This window comes from Ochotona princeps, chromosome X, assembly GCF_030435755.1.
Source record: "Ochotona princeps isolate mOchPri1 chromosome X, mOchPri1.hap1, whole genome shotgun sequence".
Classification (NCBI taxonomy): Eukaryota; Metazoa; Chordata; class Mammalia; order Lagomorpha; family Ochotonidae; genus Ochotona; species Ochotona princeps.
The window spans coordinates 52,025,972-52,043,745 of NC_080865.1; the positions used below are offsets into that span (position 1 = coordinate 52,025,972).

At 35.8% G+C, this 17,774-nt stretch overlaps 1 protein-coding gene across 2 annotated transcripts in view; it reads right to left on the minus strand.

Annotated features, from left to right (window-relative positions):
• The window catches only part of POF1B (POF1B actin binding protein), an 84,009-nt gene that overhangs the window by 24,444 nt on the left and 41,791 nt on the right, over positions 1 to 17,774 (minus strand). For both annotated transcript variants that reach the window (XM_058658469.1, XM_058658468.1), the window contains exons 7-9: positions 8,816 to 8,946; positions 1,322 to 1,349; positions 127 to 201 (exon numbers count right to left, since the gene is read on the minus strand). In XM_058658469.1, the coding sequence (XP_058514452.1) occupies positions 127 to 201; positions 1,322 to 1,349; positions 8,816 to 8,946 (234 nt within the window). The remainder of the gene's footprint in view (positions 1 to 126; positions 202 to 1,321; positions 1,350 to 8,815; positions 8,947 to 17,774) is intronic.

The following is a 17,774-nucleotide window of genomic DNA, read 5'->3' on the forward strand; positions in this document are numbered from 1 at the left end:
TAATTAGTGCTAGTCAATCAGGATGTTTTTGTTTGGGAGAGAACCGCTTTTCTTAATTAAGGATGCCATCGTAGGGAGCAGTTGTGTTAATGTCAATCTCACAGCCCATTCCTGATCCCATCTTACCTGCAGAATGTAACGAATCTGTTGTTTTGTAAACTCTGACAATCCTTTAGGAATCAATGATTCAATGTCTTCTGACTGTAAAGAAAAATTTAATCATTGCAAACACTAGTAAGTTAGTCTTTAGGGTCTGCAGTCCACATAGCTTTGTGAACATAAGATATTTTTAGGGATTTTAAAAGATGAATTCACTTTATGGAGAATGGTTTTTATAAACTCCATGCTATGTTTTTATAGTTTTTAATTTTCAAATATCAATGATCTTATTTACATCATGGAAAGAACCCTGAATCCTAAGTACTTTATTGAAACTCTACTGTTAACCATTAGATGTTCTTTTTTTTCATGTTAGATGTTTTTATTTTTTTCAGTTTTTTAAAATGGCCTATTATATTCTCTCAAAGAATTCATTCGGTGTATCTTTCGACAATGGGATTTTCTTGGATGACAGATACAACGCTTCAGAGACTGCTTTTTAAATAATGAAAATGTTAGGAAATAAAATTAAAGGAGTTACATGGTTTACTGAAGATTTACATAGAGCTATGGCGACTTTGCCAAATGATAATGTTGCTACAGCAACTCTGAGAAGCTTTGACTAATTTTAAGTGAGAAGCTCAATTGAAGTGCTTCTTAAAGGCAATTTAGGACTTACTGAGCTATAATTAATGCAGTATACCAACAATGAAAATAAAGATAAAAATTAACACAAAAGAGGTAATTGTGTTTTTTTTTACTGCATTGAAATAAGTTCTTTCTCTATTTGATTACATATTCCATTAAAACAGTTATTAATAAAACTTGCATACATAATAGAATTACTTTTATTTCAAGTTTCTGGCTACTTGACATGAAGAATAAAAGGATTTGAAGTATATTAAAACTATTTACTTAGTTAATAATGCAGATTTCCATTTTTCTAATATGTATTATGTGTTAGTCAAAGTTTAAATGTTCTGGAGAGCAAAAACAAATTAAATCATAAAATAACAGCTGATAAAACTTCCTTGTGCAACATAGTTACTTTATAGCTATTACAAAGGTATAAATGATATATAATTTTAAATGTGCATAGCCATTATTCATTTCAAAAACCTGTGTTTCTAGTATGAGTTGCAAAATAAAATAACATGATTACTATAAGTATCAGTATGTATTGTGTTGTCTATTTTGAATTTCAACTAATTTTCGCACATACCTCATCTGTAGATTCAACATCTTGTTTGCTGCAAGAATGAAAAGACAAGATAGACAATCTTAGCAAATATCTTCCTTGGTCATATATAAATGCTCATGTTCTATTAATTTTAGATTAAGTTTTGTATGTTATTATAGCATGATTCAATTTGTAATCACCAATGATGATTTGCAACTAAAATAGAATTTTTGATCAATTTGACTATACTAATTTTCCTGGAATTGGTTGATCTATTTGAAATGAAATACATCTGAATAAAAACAAAACAATAAAATATGCAAAATTGGTTAGCATTAGCACCAGAAAATTTGTGGCTAATAGAGAAATCCTTCCTGCCAGGCAATAAATGTTACCTTGGTAAATAAATACAAATGGCAGTTTCTCTATACAGTTCTATCTCTGTTTATGCCTTGTTGTATTGCTCCCTTTCAGTGCGGAATCCAGCTTCTACTATAGTGTTTTCAATTTCTTCATACCCTTTATCAAAATAAATACTTACAAGACAGGAGCAAGTAAGGTATTCAGTCTATGTCAGAAAACATATGGCAGTGATAAACCTTGAGGTACATGTAAATTTTTACATAGGGACAAGGCACTAAGCAAAACAACCAAAATTCCAGTGGATAATAAAATTCTCAGCATAGAAAGAGGGTTTGGCCATGTAGATTGAAAAACCCTTTGTGGAGCCCTGTTAGATAAGCAGAGCTGCAGAATTGTTACTGGTACATCAGATCTGACTCTGCTCTAGAAATAGTAAAAATTTTAGTGGATATGGTTCTAGTGTTATTGGGGGCAACATGTCCATCTGTTTTAGCCTACTTGAACCCTCTTCACACAGGGAGAAGTATTTGGCTGAAAAACACATATGCCGAACACACTTCTCAAACAAAAACACAAGTACACATGTTCTGACACCAAGACAGAATGTGTTAAAATAAGACAGTGCTAGCAAGTTAGTGCCTATCTTTACATTTTGAGTAATTGCTTATGAGTAATACATTGCTTACAGAGATAAGTGGGTCACTCACTATGTAAAACTTCTTGTATATATTTGTAAAGATGTAAAAGCAACCTCTTAACAGGAGGTCATGTGCGTGGAGCAGGGGGGCACTCCAGAGTGGAGCAGGTGGTAAGGAGGAAGCTTGGATCCCAACTACGAAGACTCCCAGACCTTCACCACCAAACTATTAAGACGAGCAACAAGGACTATATCCCAACTGCCAAGGAGGCCACAGGGAATTGGATGCCCTCGGAGGCTGAGTACTCTGAGGTCACCCACCCCCAACCGGAGCTTCCGCAGGGGATGGAAAAAGTCCAAACACTACCGCGCAGAAACCAACGTCATCGGAAAGACAACCAGAAGCCCTGAGCAGTCCGCAGACACAGAAGAACAATAAATGTCCTTCGGGACCAGGGAGGAGAGCTTTCTCTGGTCTGAACCTGGCTCCACCTCTGGACCCCCGCCCTCCCTCGCAGTGACCATCGGGATCGCTTTGAAAACCCCTCACAGCAAACAATCATACAAACTAAAAAAAAAAAAAAAAAAAAAAACCTAAAATAAATAGACAAACAACAGAAAGTAGAGTTTGAAATCTGACAGGAAAGAGCTGGCATGGATTGGCTCATGCCTTGCTGGGTGGGACACAAGATTAGTCACTCCTCACCATGGTGTTGAGGATTTTCCTGCACACCCCGCCCCCCCCCCCCAAAAATGTTCTGCACCTTAAATGTCGACAAATGTCTTGTTAGAGTTACAAGCCAGTCTAGATTATCCCAAAATCTGCCAAGATCAACAAAATTATACTTCAACACAACAAATGGCTAAATACTAAAATGAAATAGACACGAGACAGCTGAATGGTACCCTATAACCATTTTAAGGTATATAGCAGCCGGTCCTGTATATAAACTAAAATTGAGATGTCAATGAGCTAATCATAGGTTGTGGTTAGGACTTGGTTTTTTTTTTTTTTTTTTAACATACTGGTTACTCAAAACCATGTCAATTCCATAATATTGCAAATTGCTGTTGATGTTATATTGGGACTCTTAATTGATTGTGATGATATTATACCAGCTCTGTCTTCGGACCAGAAATGGTCTCCCCAAGAAACTGTTCAACCCATCTGGACAATAAGTAGCTGGACTCCGTGCTTAATATATGTTTGCAAGGAAAGAATCTTGATTGAATTTGAACTGTAATACTGCATCAAGGTGGAGGAATCCACCAGGGGGGAGGGGCGTGGGGAGGGGTGGGGGGATTCCCAGAGCCTATGAAACTGTCACATAATGCAAAATATTAATAAAGATAAAAATAATAATAATAATAAAAAAGCTAATGTGGAAAAGATCTAAACAGTTCATTTCACCAGGCATGACTACATTTGTGCATTTGTCTGCATATATGTATTTGATATTTCCTGTGTTGCTCAAAATATAAATCCAGCAACAAAAAAAGAGAATAACTTCGGTCTTTTATGTTTTATTGATGTAAATGCCTGCATATACTTAAAAAACAAAGTTAAAAGCATGCATCACAATGCAATTTTAATTGCCTTACTGTTCTGTTAACTGAAATTGTGATAGTATTAATAGACCTTTTGTGTTTAAAAGTTCGTCATTGTTTCTCCGACTTCCAATACTAACCAAGTTTCTCTGGTCATATTTTTCTATAAATAAGGCAATGACAATGACGACACCAACAGCAACAGCAATAAACAGAATGAGGAACAATCAATATCACTTAATATTTTAATTTTAAAAAGTAACCAAAACGCTTTCATGAGATAATATTCCTCAGTTCTAACTGCGCAGTCCACATATTTTTGAATTGCATTTTGGAAAGAGAAGAAAAATTATGCAGATGAAGTTGCAAATGTTAAAGAAAATGATGAGAAAGGGAGAGGGAAAGGGGGAGAAAAGGGAAGCAGAGGGGAAAGAGGGAGACAGAGAGAATATACCAGAAAAGTTAGTGTGGATTACACATTCATTCAGTACTTGGGATAATGATGAGAATTGCATGGGGCATAACAAGGAACAGAACAGCATTCCGCACATGCCCTATATTCCTTTCACAAAGGAAGGAACAGAATGAAATAAAAAGGAGGGAGAGAAATAAGAAAGAAACCTTTTGACAAACTTTTGCGCAGCAAAATTTTGAGAATTTCATCACTCTGTTGTGGCTACTAAAGCAGAGACAGAAGTCTCACATACTTTTGGTGATTTTAACTCTTCTAGGAGTCAAAGTCAAGGCTCTTTAGTGCTTCCTTACATTAAATTCTCTTATTGAGAGGAAGCTATTTCTATGTTTTGGATTATACTTTTACCTGAAAGATCTTTATGAAAGAAATTAACTCACCTCACTCAATTTCTTTCATTCTAGTTAATACAAAATTAGAAACTTAGAATATATTTTAATTTTATTCTATCGAACTTCACCAAATAGTTATTTTGCCAAAACCATGTATGCTGAACTTCTGTCGGGCAACACAAATGTTGAATATTACCTTATCCTGCACTTCATACAAATGTAATAGTAAAAAGCTCTCTAATTCTATCCTTTTAAGATTGAATTATTAAAATAATTGAGAATTTATATACAATACTTAAAGAGTTTATCTATCATTAATTCCTATGGAAAGAATAGCTGATTTGCTTACTTGATTTCTCGTCAAAGAAAGATCAAATGGTTAGAGTTCTTGACCCAGGCTTTTGACTTTGGCAACCTGTGGTTAATGGTTCTAAACTTGGGAAATTTTGCCCATTGCTGAGCCTAACCAATGTTTTTTCTTTTTTAATAAATTATTTTTCATGATACAGTTCCTTAGGCTCAGGGATTTCTCCTTCCACCTACCCCTCTTCCCCCATTGTTTTCTCCTATATTGTAACAATAGCTTAGTCCCTCAACAACAGTTACAAGTCTATCATTCTGCTATTTAAGTGTATCCTGACATTGCAAGTTACACAATCTCATGATGTTTGATTCTGCAGCTCCCATGATCCTGATGCTGTTTATAAGTGTATGTCTTAAATATTACTTATAACAAACACAGGGGTTAATATTATTATAATCCCTACCTTACAGAGGAAGCCATTGAGCCACAGAGAAGTTAAACAAGTTGTCTAATGTTACACTTCCAATGTGTAACAAAAACTGGCACAAAAACCCACTGTACAAATTCTAGATGTAGAATCAGAGAGCTGAAGACTAAGTCTATATATAGTACTTAATTTTTTTGTTTTTTTTTAAAGATTTATTTTATTTTTATTACAAAGTCAGATATACTGAGAGGAGGAGAGATAGAGAGGAAGTGGAGCTGCCGGGATTAGAACCAGCAGCCATATGGGATCAAGGCGAGGACCTTAGCCACTAGGCCACACTGCCGAGCCCTATAGTACTTAATTTTAAAGTGTGATATTTAGATAGAACTAGTCACAGGGCATGAATAATGCACAGAAGAGGAGCTCCTAGACCAAATGCAGGACCTGAATGGACTAGAGAAAAAATAAGTCATAATTATAGTAAAAGAATATTTTAAAATGTTTGAGTTCATCTTAAGTACTTAGAAGCTATGTGACCTGAAATTAACAACTTATTCTCACTGATCTCCATCTGAAATTTTGTAGCGTTATTAATAGACAACATTGTTCTTAGCATGTAATAAATAATCGATTATAGAGCACTAAGGGAAAGAATATAAGGTAGGAAAGCTGTGCAAAAAGATAAACAGTGAAACAATTGCGTGAGTAATGGAAGAAAACATTGGAGATTATGAAATCATAAAATGAGGGAGAGTATTTATAATGTTAGTTTGGATGCCTTTATTCCATGTCAGAGCATCTGTGTTTAATCCCTAGATCTAGCTTGTGATTTAAGCTTTCTGTTAACGCAGGTGATATAGCAGTTGGCTGTTTACCTGCCATCCTTGCGGAAGACTCGGATTGAGTTCCCAGGTCCTGGTTTTGGTCTGACCCACACTGGCTGTTGTGAGCATATGGGGAGTGACCTAGCAAATGTGCACTACTTCTCCTTCCCTCAATAACCTTTTTTTTTTTTTTAAATTAAAGCCTTTGTTAAAAGTAAATGATGGGAATCCTATATTTGTAATGCCACCAATTCAAATAAATATCTGTCCTTTTTTCTAACAGTTGATCACTGCATGAATGTAGAAGGCATATTCACCAAATATTTATTAAGCATTGCAGTAAAAAGTCACCACACTAAGTACCAAGGACGCCAAAGTAAAATAAAACATTCCTCATGCAACCCTCCCAGTTGTGGGGATAATGGCTATTGGATGTTAGATGGAGGATGTGACAGTAAGAAAGAGACAGAGCCAGTTGATACAAAGTTGGGATTTTGTGAATTGAGAGTAACAGATAAGTAGGCGAAGCAGTTGATAGTGATCAGAAGAGAATGCAGTCATGAGTATGAAAGTAAGAAAAATCAGGAGAGAGAAAACTAATAAATGGAGAGATGTGGGATAAAGAATACGTTGAAGTGAATTTATTGCAGGCACTAAATATATTATTGCCATGGAAAGGTGTGTGCTACATATTTTCGAGTGAAATGTGCACAAATAGCATATATGCATATGGTGCGATAATACTTATATGCATTATATAAACTTGCATATTAAAAACTAAGAAGTAAAGCAGTGTAGTTCGTGATAAGTGTGGAACAGCAAAACATCTCTCAACACTGCTGCTTCCTTGAGATTTTTCAATGTTTGTGAAAATTTTCATAGATTTTCCCTGATAAATGCACTCACTATACCATGACTGTATTGTTAGAAGGCAACTTTGGGATATATATTATATATTCCATTTTATAGCATAAAATTGTCTCACTTATACGTGAAATATTGGTTCATTATTGATGTGTATAGATTTTAACACATATACTTATATGCCATATTTCATCATATAGCATATATGAACTTAAATATTATATATTTTACATAATATTACTATTGCGTACATATATATATATATATATATGCACACACACATACACACACACACAAAGTCCTTAGATACATGGCATAAGAAATGTACATTAGGGCCCGGTGGCGTGGCCTAGCTGCTAAAGTCCTCGCCTTGAACGCACCAGGATCCCATATGGGCGCCGGTTCTAATCCTGGCAGCTCCACTTCCCATCCAGCTCCCTGCTTGTGGCCTGGGAAAGCAGTCAAGGACGGCCCAAAGCTTTGGGACCCTGCACCCGTGTGGGAGACCTGGAAGAGGTTCCTGGTTCCCGGCATCGGAACGGCACGCACCGGCCCGTTGCGGCTCACTTGGGGAGTGAAACATCGGATGGAAGATCTTCCTCTCTGTCTCTCCTCCTCTCTGTATATCTGGCTTTCCAATAATAATAAATCTTTAAAAAAAATAAATCTTAAAAAAAGGAGAAATGTACATTAAATTCTGGCCTTCATATTTTGAGTATATATCAGTGTAAGCGTTGATGTGTTGACAGTGAGACTATATATTATACCTCATGTCATGAAGTATTTTGAGTTATATATATTTATTTATTTGAAAGGCAGTGCCTTGCAAGTCCTGGGATTTGGGCCCGGCGCACTAGCCTAGTGGCTCAAGTCCTTGCCTAGCATGGGCCAGGATCCCATATGGGAGCCAGTTCTAATCCTGGCGGCTGCTGTTCCCATCCAGCTCCCTGCTTGTGGCCTGGGAAAGCAGTCGAGTATGGTCCAAAGCCTTGGGAGCCTGCACCCACATGGGAGACCCGGAAGAGCTCCTGGAATCGGATTAGTGCAGCATTGGCTGTTGCGGTCACTAGGGGAGTGAATCATTGGACGGAAGATTTTCCTCTCTGTGTCTCCTCCTCTTCCTATATATATATCTGACTTTGTAATAAAAATATTTTTTTAAAGAAAGGCAGAGTGATGGGAAAAGAAAGTGAGAGATCTTCCTTTTGTTGCCATACTCATCCAATGGCCACAACAGCCCAAGCTCAGCCAAGTCTAAGAGGCAGGAAGTCTAAGTTTCCCATGTGGGTGGCAGAACCCAAGTGCTTGAGTCGCCACCTGATGTCTTCCACAGTGTGCATTGATAGGGAGATGAGTTGGAAGCAGAGGCAGGATTTGAACTCAGGCACTGCAATATGGGGTGCTGGCATCCCAAGTGGTGGCTCAACTGCTGTGCCACAACTTTCTCCTCTTGCCATACATTTCTTTTTGAGCTCTGTATCCAGCAGGTTACTTGTACAATCAAAATAAGTTAGAAAAGAAGGCACACAAAATTGTCTACTGATCCTCAAAGGACTTGTGTGAATCTAGGTGGATTTCATAAGCTGTATTAATCCTCTAAAGAGAACATTTGCTCAGATTTGCTCATGGTAATTTTCATTACTGCATTAAAAGTACTTGTTTTCTGGCTGTGAACCTCCTCTAAAAATTAAGTTAGTTGAAAAAGAAGACTAGAATGTTGTGAAATGTTTGATGGCTGTATTAAGGTAACTAATTTTTATAGTACCTTCCTCCAATTCTCTGCAAATGTTCTAATAAGCAGTGATACAGATCCGTATTCTTACGACTTAGATCAGCAAGAAGCTCTCCAAAATATTTGGGATCCAATTTCTCTGGGCCATCATCCTGAATTATTACCTGAAACAAATATTAATCAGAATTATAAACAATATTATATTTTCCCTAAGGTCACAGATATTTTGATGTGAATTGTAAAATAAAAAAACAACATATTAAAGTTATCACATGACTCAAGTTCGTAACTCTGACTTGCATTTGTGATATATACTTTTTAATATGAGAGAAATTGAAGAGAAAATCAACACTGCAATAACATTTTTAATTTGTTTGCCTGAGTGTAAGTAAACTAATGAATCCAAAACTTGAGTCACATATCAGATTTTTAAAATGCTGATACTGAAGTAAATTAATAAAAATGAATAAGTCTGAAATATCTTGATTCCCATTCTCACCACATGACTTACTCACCTATCTCCTGTGGAGAAAGAAAAATATTTATCAGTTTAGTCATGGTGATTATAGAAGAAATATTTTCCTTAGGATTGCAGATTCTAAGTGAAAGACAATTTGATATAACAGTGTATTTTTTAAATTGATTACATTGCATTATGTGACACAGTTTCATAGGTGCTGGGATTCCCCCCACCCCTCCCCAAACCCTCCCCCCATGGTGGATTCCTCCACCTTGTTGCAATACCACAGTTCAAGTTCAGTTGAGATTCTTTCATTGCAAGCATATACCAAGCATAAAGTCCAGCATCTTATTGTCCAGATAAGTTCAACGGTTTCTTGGTGAGACCATCTCTGGTCTGAAGGTAGAGCTGGCAGAGTATCATCCCGATCAATTAAAAGCCCCGACATAACATCAGGAACAATTTATAACGTTATGGAATCAGTTGACATGGTATTGAGTAACCAATATGTTAAAAGAAAAAAAAAAGAATGCAAGTTCTGAACCACATCCTGTGACTTCTTCATTGACATTTCAATTAGTTTATATGCAACAGGGTTCTATACACCTTAAAATGGCTATAGAGTACTATTCAGCTGTCTCGTGTCTATTTTAATTTTAGTATTTAGCAGTTTATAGCATTGAAGCATGATTTTGCTGAACCTGGCTGTTTTTCGGGTAGTCTAACTCTGTAACTCTAACAAGACATATGTCAACAGTTTAGGTGAACAGTTTTAGGAGGGATTTGCAGAGAAATCTTCAACACCCTAGTGAGGAGTAAAGTGGGATTAAGTAAGCCTATTAAATCCAATGTGTTTTTTTAAAAAGACTTATTTATTTTATTACAAAGTCAGATATACAGAGAGGAGGAGAGACAGTGAGGAAGATCTTCCGTCCGATGTTTCACTCCCCAAGTGAGCCGCAATGGCCGGTGCGCGCCGATCCGAAGCCGGGAACCTGGAACCTCTTCCGGGTTTCCCACACGGGTGCAGGGTCCCAATGCATTGGGCCGTCCTTGACTGCTTTCCCAGGCCACAAGCAGGGAGTTGGATGGGAAGTGGAGCTGCCGGGATTAGAACCGGCGCCCATATGGGATCCTGGTGCGTTCAAGCGAGGACTTTAGCAGCTAGGCCACGCCGCCGGGCCCAAATCCAATGTGTTTTTATGTATTTCCATTTGGACTTCATTAATTTGTTATTTGGGCTGAATATGTAGTCAATCTGACATGGACTATAATAGCTGAGAGCCAAGTTTAGGAAACGCAGAGGTACTTGAAATCCTAGTCACAAACTATTCTGAATGTGTCTTAAATAAGGCATATTCTATTGACTTCACATCCTTTGGTACCAATTTACACAGTATTGATGATCATTTGGCCTACAATCCCCAGAATACAGTGCTTAGAGGATAAAGACTTAGGGTTTACTTCATATACTTATACTTACATAAGTATATATATATATATATATATATATATATATAAATATACATATATATATTCTTAAGTGTATTGAATGATAAAATTAACTTTAAAATTGAATAGACACTTCCCACTCATGGCAGTAAGGCAAGCAGAAAGTAAATAAATATAAGCTATCATTTTTATATTGGTCACATGAAACAAAATATATAAAATACTGGTCAGTTAAACAAAGCAAGATACAAAATGCAATGTGAGCGGCTAAAGTCCTCACCTTGAATGCCCCGGGATCCCATATGGGCGCCGGTTCTAATCCCGGCAGCTCCACTTCCCATCCAGCTCCCTGCTTGTGACCTGGGAAAGCAGTCGAGGACGGCCCAAAGCTTTGGGACCCTGCACCTGTGTGGGAGACCCGGAAGAGGTTCCGGGTTCCCGGCTTCGGATCGACGCAGCACTGGCTGATAAGGTCACTTAGGGAATGAGTCATCTGACAGAAGATCTTCCTCTCTGTTTCTCCTCCTCTCTGTATATCTGACTTCGCAAAATAAATAAATAAATAAATAAATCTTTAAAAAAAAATGCAATGTGATGTCAATATGTTTTTTTCTAATTAAAGTATATATATATACATATATTTATGTATATAATTTAAATTTGTACATATATATACTTAAACTTGGACTAATTCTCAACAATTTAAGTTATCTTGTCCTCGTATGCTTTGGAATTGCTGTGCAGAGGAAGCAAATGATTACCTCCTGAAATAAAGACTTCCTGTATCAACTATGAATAGGTGGGTAAATATGTCAAGATTATTATTGTCGGAACACAGCCCATGGGAAAGCTGGGACAGCGGAGGCCTGTGGGACCCTGTTGAGAAGAGGCTCCAGGAAAGAGAAGGCAGAAGGCCTCTCCCCCACAGTGTGCTCCTGCCCCAGTGAGTCCTTGGATGTGCTTTCATGCTCTCCTTGAAGATAGGCGGACATCTGTGCTCTGTCTAGTCAATCAAGGAAGGACAGTATTATCTATTCCCTGTTACAATAACCTTTTGACTAGGTTGCCTTGTTAGCTTCTTTGTTGTCTCTGTGTTCTTAGACATGATCTAATTCTGAGTTATGTCTGAATCACTGTTGCATGAAATGTATAAAAACTGAGACCATGGAAATTAACTTTATCAGTTGACAAAAGAGAGCACTGTCCCCCCATTTCTTCAGGTCGTATCTCCTCCCAGGTAAACTTGCAATTATATGTGCGAAATTAACAAATAGTATACATATGAATACATAGATATTGATAATATCTGAAATATATCTACAAATCTATAACTATGTATCTATATGCTCAATATAAAATCTCTAAATGTTTACAGGAACACAGTCATACTTTCTATTTCCCAAAGCATTGTCTGCGATAGCTGTGGGCTGCACTGTCTGGGCAGATTTCATGCTGTTTCTGCATCAAAGTCTTTACTCGTGCTGCTTGCTGACTAAAATAGAAATTCTCTTTCTTGTGCATCTAAAGTTTATCCATCTTTTGAAAACCACTTCAACATTTATTACCTCTATGTAGGCTATATTTATGTCAATCAATAGTCTAATTAAATTTATTTCTATGCACAATTCCATAGACTTGTTTTCATATTATTTTACAGATTTGTGGCTTGTTCTTTCCTCACTCTCTCCCGATAACAAAAGAAATAATCAAGAATTAAAGAATGAGTCATATTTTATCCAACATTACCAACACAATACTGACTGAATCCAATGTTGCCATGTAACCGCTTGTTAAATTGAAAGTTACCTACTTGATTAGAGTTTGCCCCAAATGCAGCTGATTCTAAAAGGAATTTTCTTGCAGATTTATCCCTTAAAGTAACCAGTGAATAATGGCAAAGAAAGTCAAAAAAAGAGTGGAGGCAACTCTTTTTCAAGGATATTAAGAGTGATCCTTTGTACCCATCCCCGAAGTTAGGAGGAAGAGGCCAGTCTAACTGTAGTAACTCTTCATGGAGCTTGAGGCTGACATTTCATTTCTACCTACATTCTTGGGCATTGATCTCAATGATAGGCCCCTTTCCAGAAATGAAGGTTAAAATTAAGCAAGTTATTTTTCAGAATTAATGTAAAAATTTAATATTGATATGATTTTTGTCACAATAATACATTTCCCCCTTATGAACCATGTATTTATCCATCAAACTGGGAAGAGCCTAAATGCACTTTTTAAAATTGGATTTTAAGAATCCAAGTGGGTAAGAGGGAAATATATGCACTGCATCACTTCACTCCGTTGAATTTTAGGTTGTTACTATTGTTGTGGCTGGTCCCCCTTCCTTCCTCATCTGTGTGAATTCTTTCAAAGATGATGACTTTCCCAAGCAGAAGATATGTCTGTAGTCAATTACATCACAGTGCTGAGTTTCCTTGCTAGAATTTCCAGCCAACTGATCTTATATGCTTAGTACTTGCATAATTTTCTCTTAGCTGATTTATAATCTCCTCATAATGTTGTGAAAATCATGTTTCTATTCCTTCTAGTTCGATTTATTTGCCAGAGCAATTTCATAGTTGCAAGTTGTCTTAAAATATTTACTTTTTTTAACATTTTAAAAAACATTCTCCCTTGAGGTTACTATCATTGTGTTTTTGTCATTGTTTGTCATTTTAGGTGCACAACTCTTTATCCATGTGAATCTTTAGTAGCATTAACAAAACCATTGCTTAAGTAATTTCTAGGAGTTTTTTAAAGCACCTAAATAATGAATCACAGAGGCCTGGACAAGAAATTATCTATATTAACATTGTGCATATGTTCAATGCTACAAACAGGTTTTAGAAGCTACCAAAGGGAAATGATCAGTACTTATGTTACTATGTAGTAAATAGTAGATGAATCAATGCTCTTATAACCATTATTCCATATTATCTTCCAAAATGATTTCTATTATTTATTTATGTCTGTTCTAAATTTGCATTATCCCTAATTATATTATTTTGGAGGTTTGTTGGGCTAAAACTTGAGAAACTCAGACATTTTGTTATCATAGAATGAAATTATGCAAAATACAAAAAAATTGAGCTAGAGAAAAAATATGAGGATTAAAATTTTAAACAAGGTTCTTTTGGTAAATACAAAAAAAGTGTCAAATAGAAAAGTAGGAAGAAATCCTACTCGAAAGAGTATGAGAACATTCTTTATTTCGATTTTTATAGTTTACAATTCACAACAGTGACTAATAGTAAAAACCCAAACCCAACTGAGTTTAAAAACTTGTGAAGGGATAAACTCTGAGAATTCATGTTTTCATCTTTTGTCAAGTGTTTCACAGGAATACTACTGAAGAATGAGGTGAAAATTCATCATCACACACTGTGATGAGACCAATCAGCAATATTTTTCATTACTAAACTATGATTATGTAAGCTTTCCAATTTTATTGGAACTATTTGTGAGCATATTTTAGTTCAACTTTTAGAGTTAACTCAAATCTATGTCCTTATTGCCATGAAAATTAAGAAAATATGAATGATTCAGTCCAGAATAATGGTAACCCCACAAAACGGGTGCTTTCTTTCTGTAGCAATACTGATAGGATAGTGGATTTATAGTTGCACCCTGTATCTACACATCTGCCTGACGAATAAAATCTGTCTCAAATGTCAATGTTTGATAATGACATTAACTGTTTACATGTAAACAGAACAAAAACGCAAATTATACTGAGGAATAGCTGTTGCCAGACTTTAGAAAAGATTTGTTTGTTCAAAAATTATTTGAAATTATTAAATACACACCACTGAAATGTAACTGGATCATATTTAAATATATAGAAACAATATTAAATTTGAAAAGGAAATCATGCAACTCACCAATGCTTTGGAAGTTTTATTTGTTCCAATCTGAGGCTTTTTTTCATATTTATGGTATATGTAATGACAGTACATAACAGGTGGGATTGTTGTGCTAGCCACTGCATTATGTATGACTTTTCATTCTCAAAGGTGATAACTTTAATAAACCATCTTTTAAAACTGTGGTGGTATAGTGATTACAGAGTTCGACAGATAGTAGATATATAACAATGTTTATTAGAGCTGATCTATTGTTGTTAATACTTGTTTGGCCCCCTTCAGACTTGCTAGCACATATTTGTGCAAATGTTTTTTAAGCCAAGAAATAGTTTGTTTCAAGGAACAAATCACAATCCCGTAGAACAAGGTCTTGACTTAATTAAATTTATTCCCACTAGATAATTGGCTTAAGTGTGTTCATTATTTCACCTATTTAGAAGAATTGCTTAGCAGATTATAAAGTGCTTAAAATGCCATGCTATATAAAAGCGATTATATGTAAGTGCCTAGCATTCTAAAAGCTCATGAACACATTAAGTTACAAGATTTGCTGTGCTTATATCCAGCTAGGTAGTAACTTTTGAAGTGTTTCATGACAGTTGAAAGTTTCATTACAACATGTTGAATATACATATAAACTCACAAAGCTCATAAGGATATGATGACATTTGTGGATAGATAAGATTACCACTTTATTTTTTGTTGGTTTGGGGCAGTTAATGGCTGTCAGCCAGGTTCAAAACATAGTTAATCCAGTGGATATTTGTCCAGTTGAAAGCTAAATGCATTTAGGTAAAACATCATTTGTGTAATGGGATAAAAAATAGTTCCTTTCAACTTTGTACTGCAAGCAGCAATTATAGCCAGAAAAATGCAAGTAATGTAGGTCCTGGAAATCCTCAATGTTATTTTAATCTCTATAGATATTTTAATAAAGGAATGGGATATTTTACACTATGTGGTACATATTAAATTTTTAATAATATCTTCACTGAATTGAATTTACTGTAATAAAAATTTATTCTAAAGAGACTACTTGTTTACTCATAACAGTTCTTTACTCGGAATAAAGAAATAATTTAACTTTCTATGTGAATAAACTTAACAGCAAAATGTTATAATGAAGAATGAATGGAATTTGGTACATGCTTCCAGTTATAGGCTAAGTAAATTGCTTAAAGCCTGTGAATTTCAGTTTCCACAATGTAAAATGTAGGTAATTTAGGATTAATATATAAAATTGCAAGAAGTAAAAAGTAAAATTAAATAGGGGACTAAGGTACTTTGTAAACTGTTAAACCATCATGCAAACAGTGGTTTTATCTAAATTAAGGCATATGGACACTTCGCAATTACAATAAGGATAGAAAGAACAGAAGATAATTATTTTCTGGAAGATTTTCTGTTGCCTAACAGTGCATATTATATATATATATATATAATATATATATTCATATATATATGAACATATATATATACTGAATATATATATATATATATATATTTGCATAGTGTCCGAATAATGGTAGTGAAGTTCTTTTTTTATCTTTAAAAGATTCATTTATTTTCATTGGAAAGGCAGATTCAAAGAATGAAGGAGAGACAAAGATCCATTGGTTCACTAGACAAATGACTGCAATGGCCACAACCAAGCAGAACCAAAACCTGGAGCCAGGAGGTTTTTCCCTACGTGAGTACAGGGTCCCAAGGATTTGAAACACCCCCCACTGCTTTTCCAAGCTTCAAGCAGGAAGCTGGATCAAAAGTGGAGCAGCGGAACAAAAACCAGTGCCCTTATGGGATGCTGGCATTTCGAGGCAGAGGATTAATCAATTGAACCATTATGTTAGCCTCTGGTAGTGAATTTCTTAGAGATGAATCCAAGGAATGTTCAATGAGAATTAAAGGGGGATTCTAAACTGGCTGATGAGAATGTTGAAGGATGGAGAAAGTGACCAGAAGTCAGTATATAAGCCAAGAGGGGTAGTATAAACGGATGGCAGATTTTTAAGGCTTTTAGAAGGTTGATGATAGATGGTTGATCAACAAAATCCAAACTTTTCACTGTGTATAAAACTGTATTAAGAAAATAATTAGCAATAGATACCAAGATAATAGAATGAATGAAGAGAAACATGAAATTATTAATCCCAGAAAAGTAACAGTTGTATAAGTTAAACAAATAATAAACATGTTGGTTCAGCAGTACATTTAATACATCAACCAAATATAAACTCCAAATACTAATTTAGCAAAAGATACAATGGACATTTATTCATATTTGGAATGAAGGAAGAGATTGAAACAGGTAGATGAAAGATTAATAAAATTATATGTATAGGGCCCGGTGTGGTAGCCTAGTGGCTAAATTCTCACCTTGCACACACTGGAATCCCATATGAGCATTGGTTTGTGTTCCGGCTGTTCCACTTCCCATCTAGCTCTCCATTTGTAGTCTGGGAAAGCAGTAGAGGACAACCCAAATCCTTGGGACCCTGTACCAATGTGGGAGACACAGAAGAGGCTCCTGTCTCCTGGCTCCAGGTTTATGCACAGTATTTAGTGATATGGAGGTAAATTCAAATCTAAAACAAAGGATTGAAAATTGTGCCTTTGAACATTAAGTCTGGGTAGTAAAAATATTGAGACAGGGACCTGGTTTTGGTATATGCCGTTTAATGCTATTTGATCTTGACATCTGTATCATATATTACTATAGCGATAAAGAAATAAAAGCTTATTTCTAAAAAGAGAAAGCACATAACAATTTTAAAAAATATGAGTTTGCTGAAAAACAAGAGTTCAAAAGGAAGGGTGTGGGGGAGCATTGCATCATATTAAGATGGGTTAAGTCACTGCCTGCAATGTGTATACATCCAAAATTTGTACTGGTTTGAGTCCTAGCTGCTCCAATTCTGATCCAGCTCTTTGCTAATGTACATGGGAAAGTAGTGCAAGATGGCCCAAGTACTTAGGCCCCTGCACCCATGTGAGAGACCTAGGTGAAATTCCTGCTTGCTGGCCGAGCTGTGGCTGTTGTGGCCATCTGGGAAAAGAGCCAGCAAACAGAAAGTCTCTTTCATTCTATCTCTCTCTGTAACTGCCTGCCAAATACATACATACATACATACATACATACATACATAAAATTTTAAAAGGTTCAAAAGTTACCATAGGGATGGATGTTGGCACAACAATTAAGTTGCCACTTGGGACACCATAT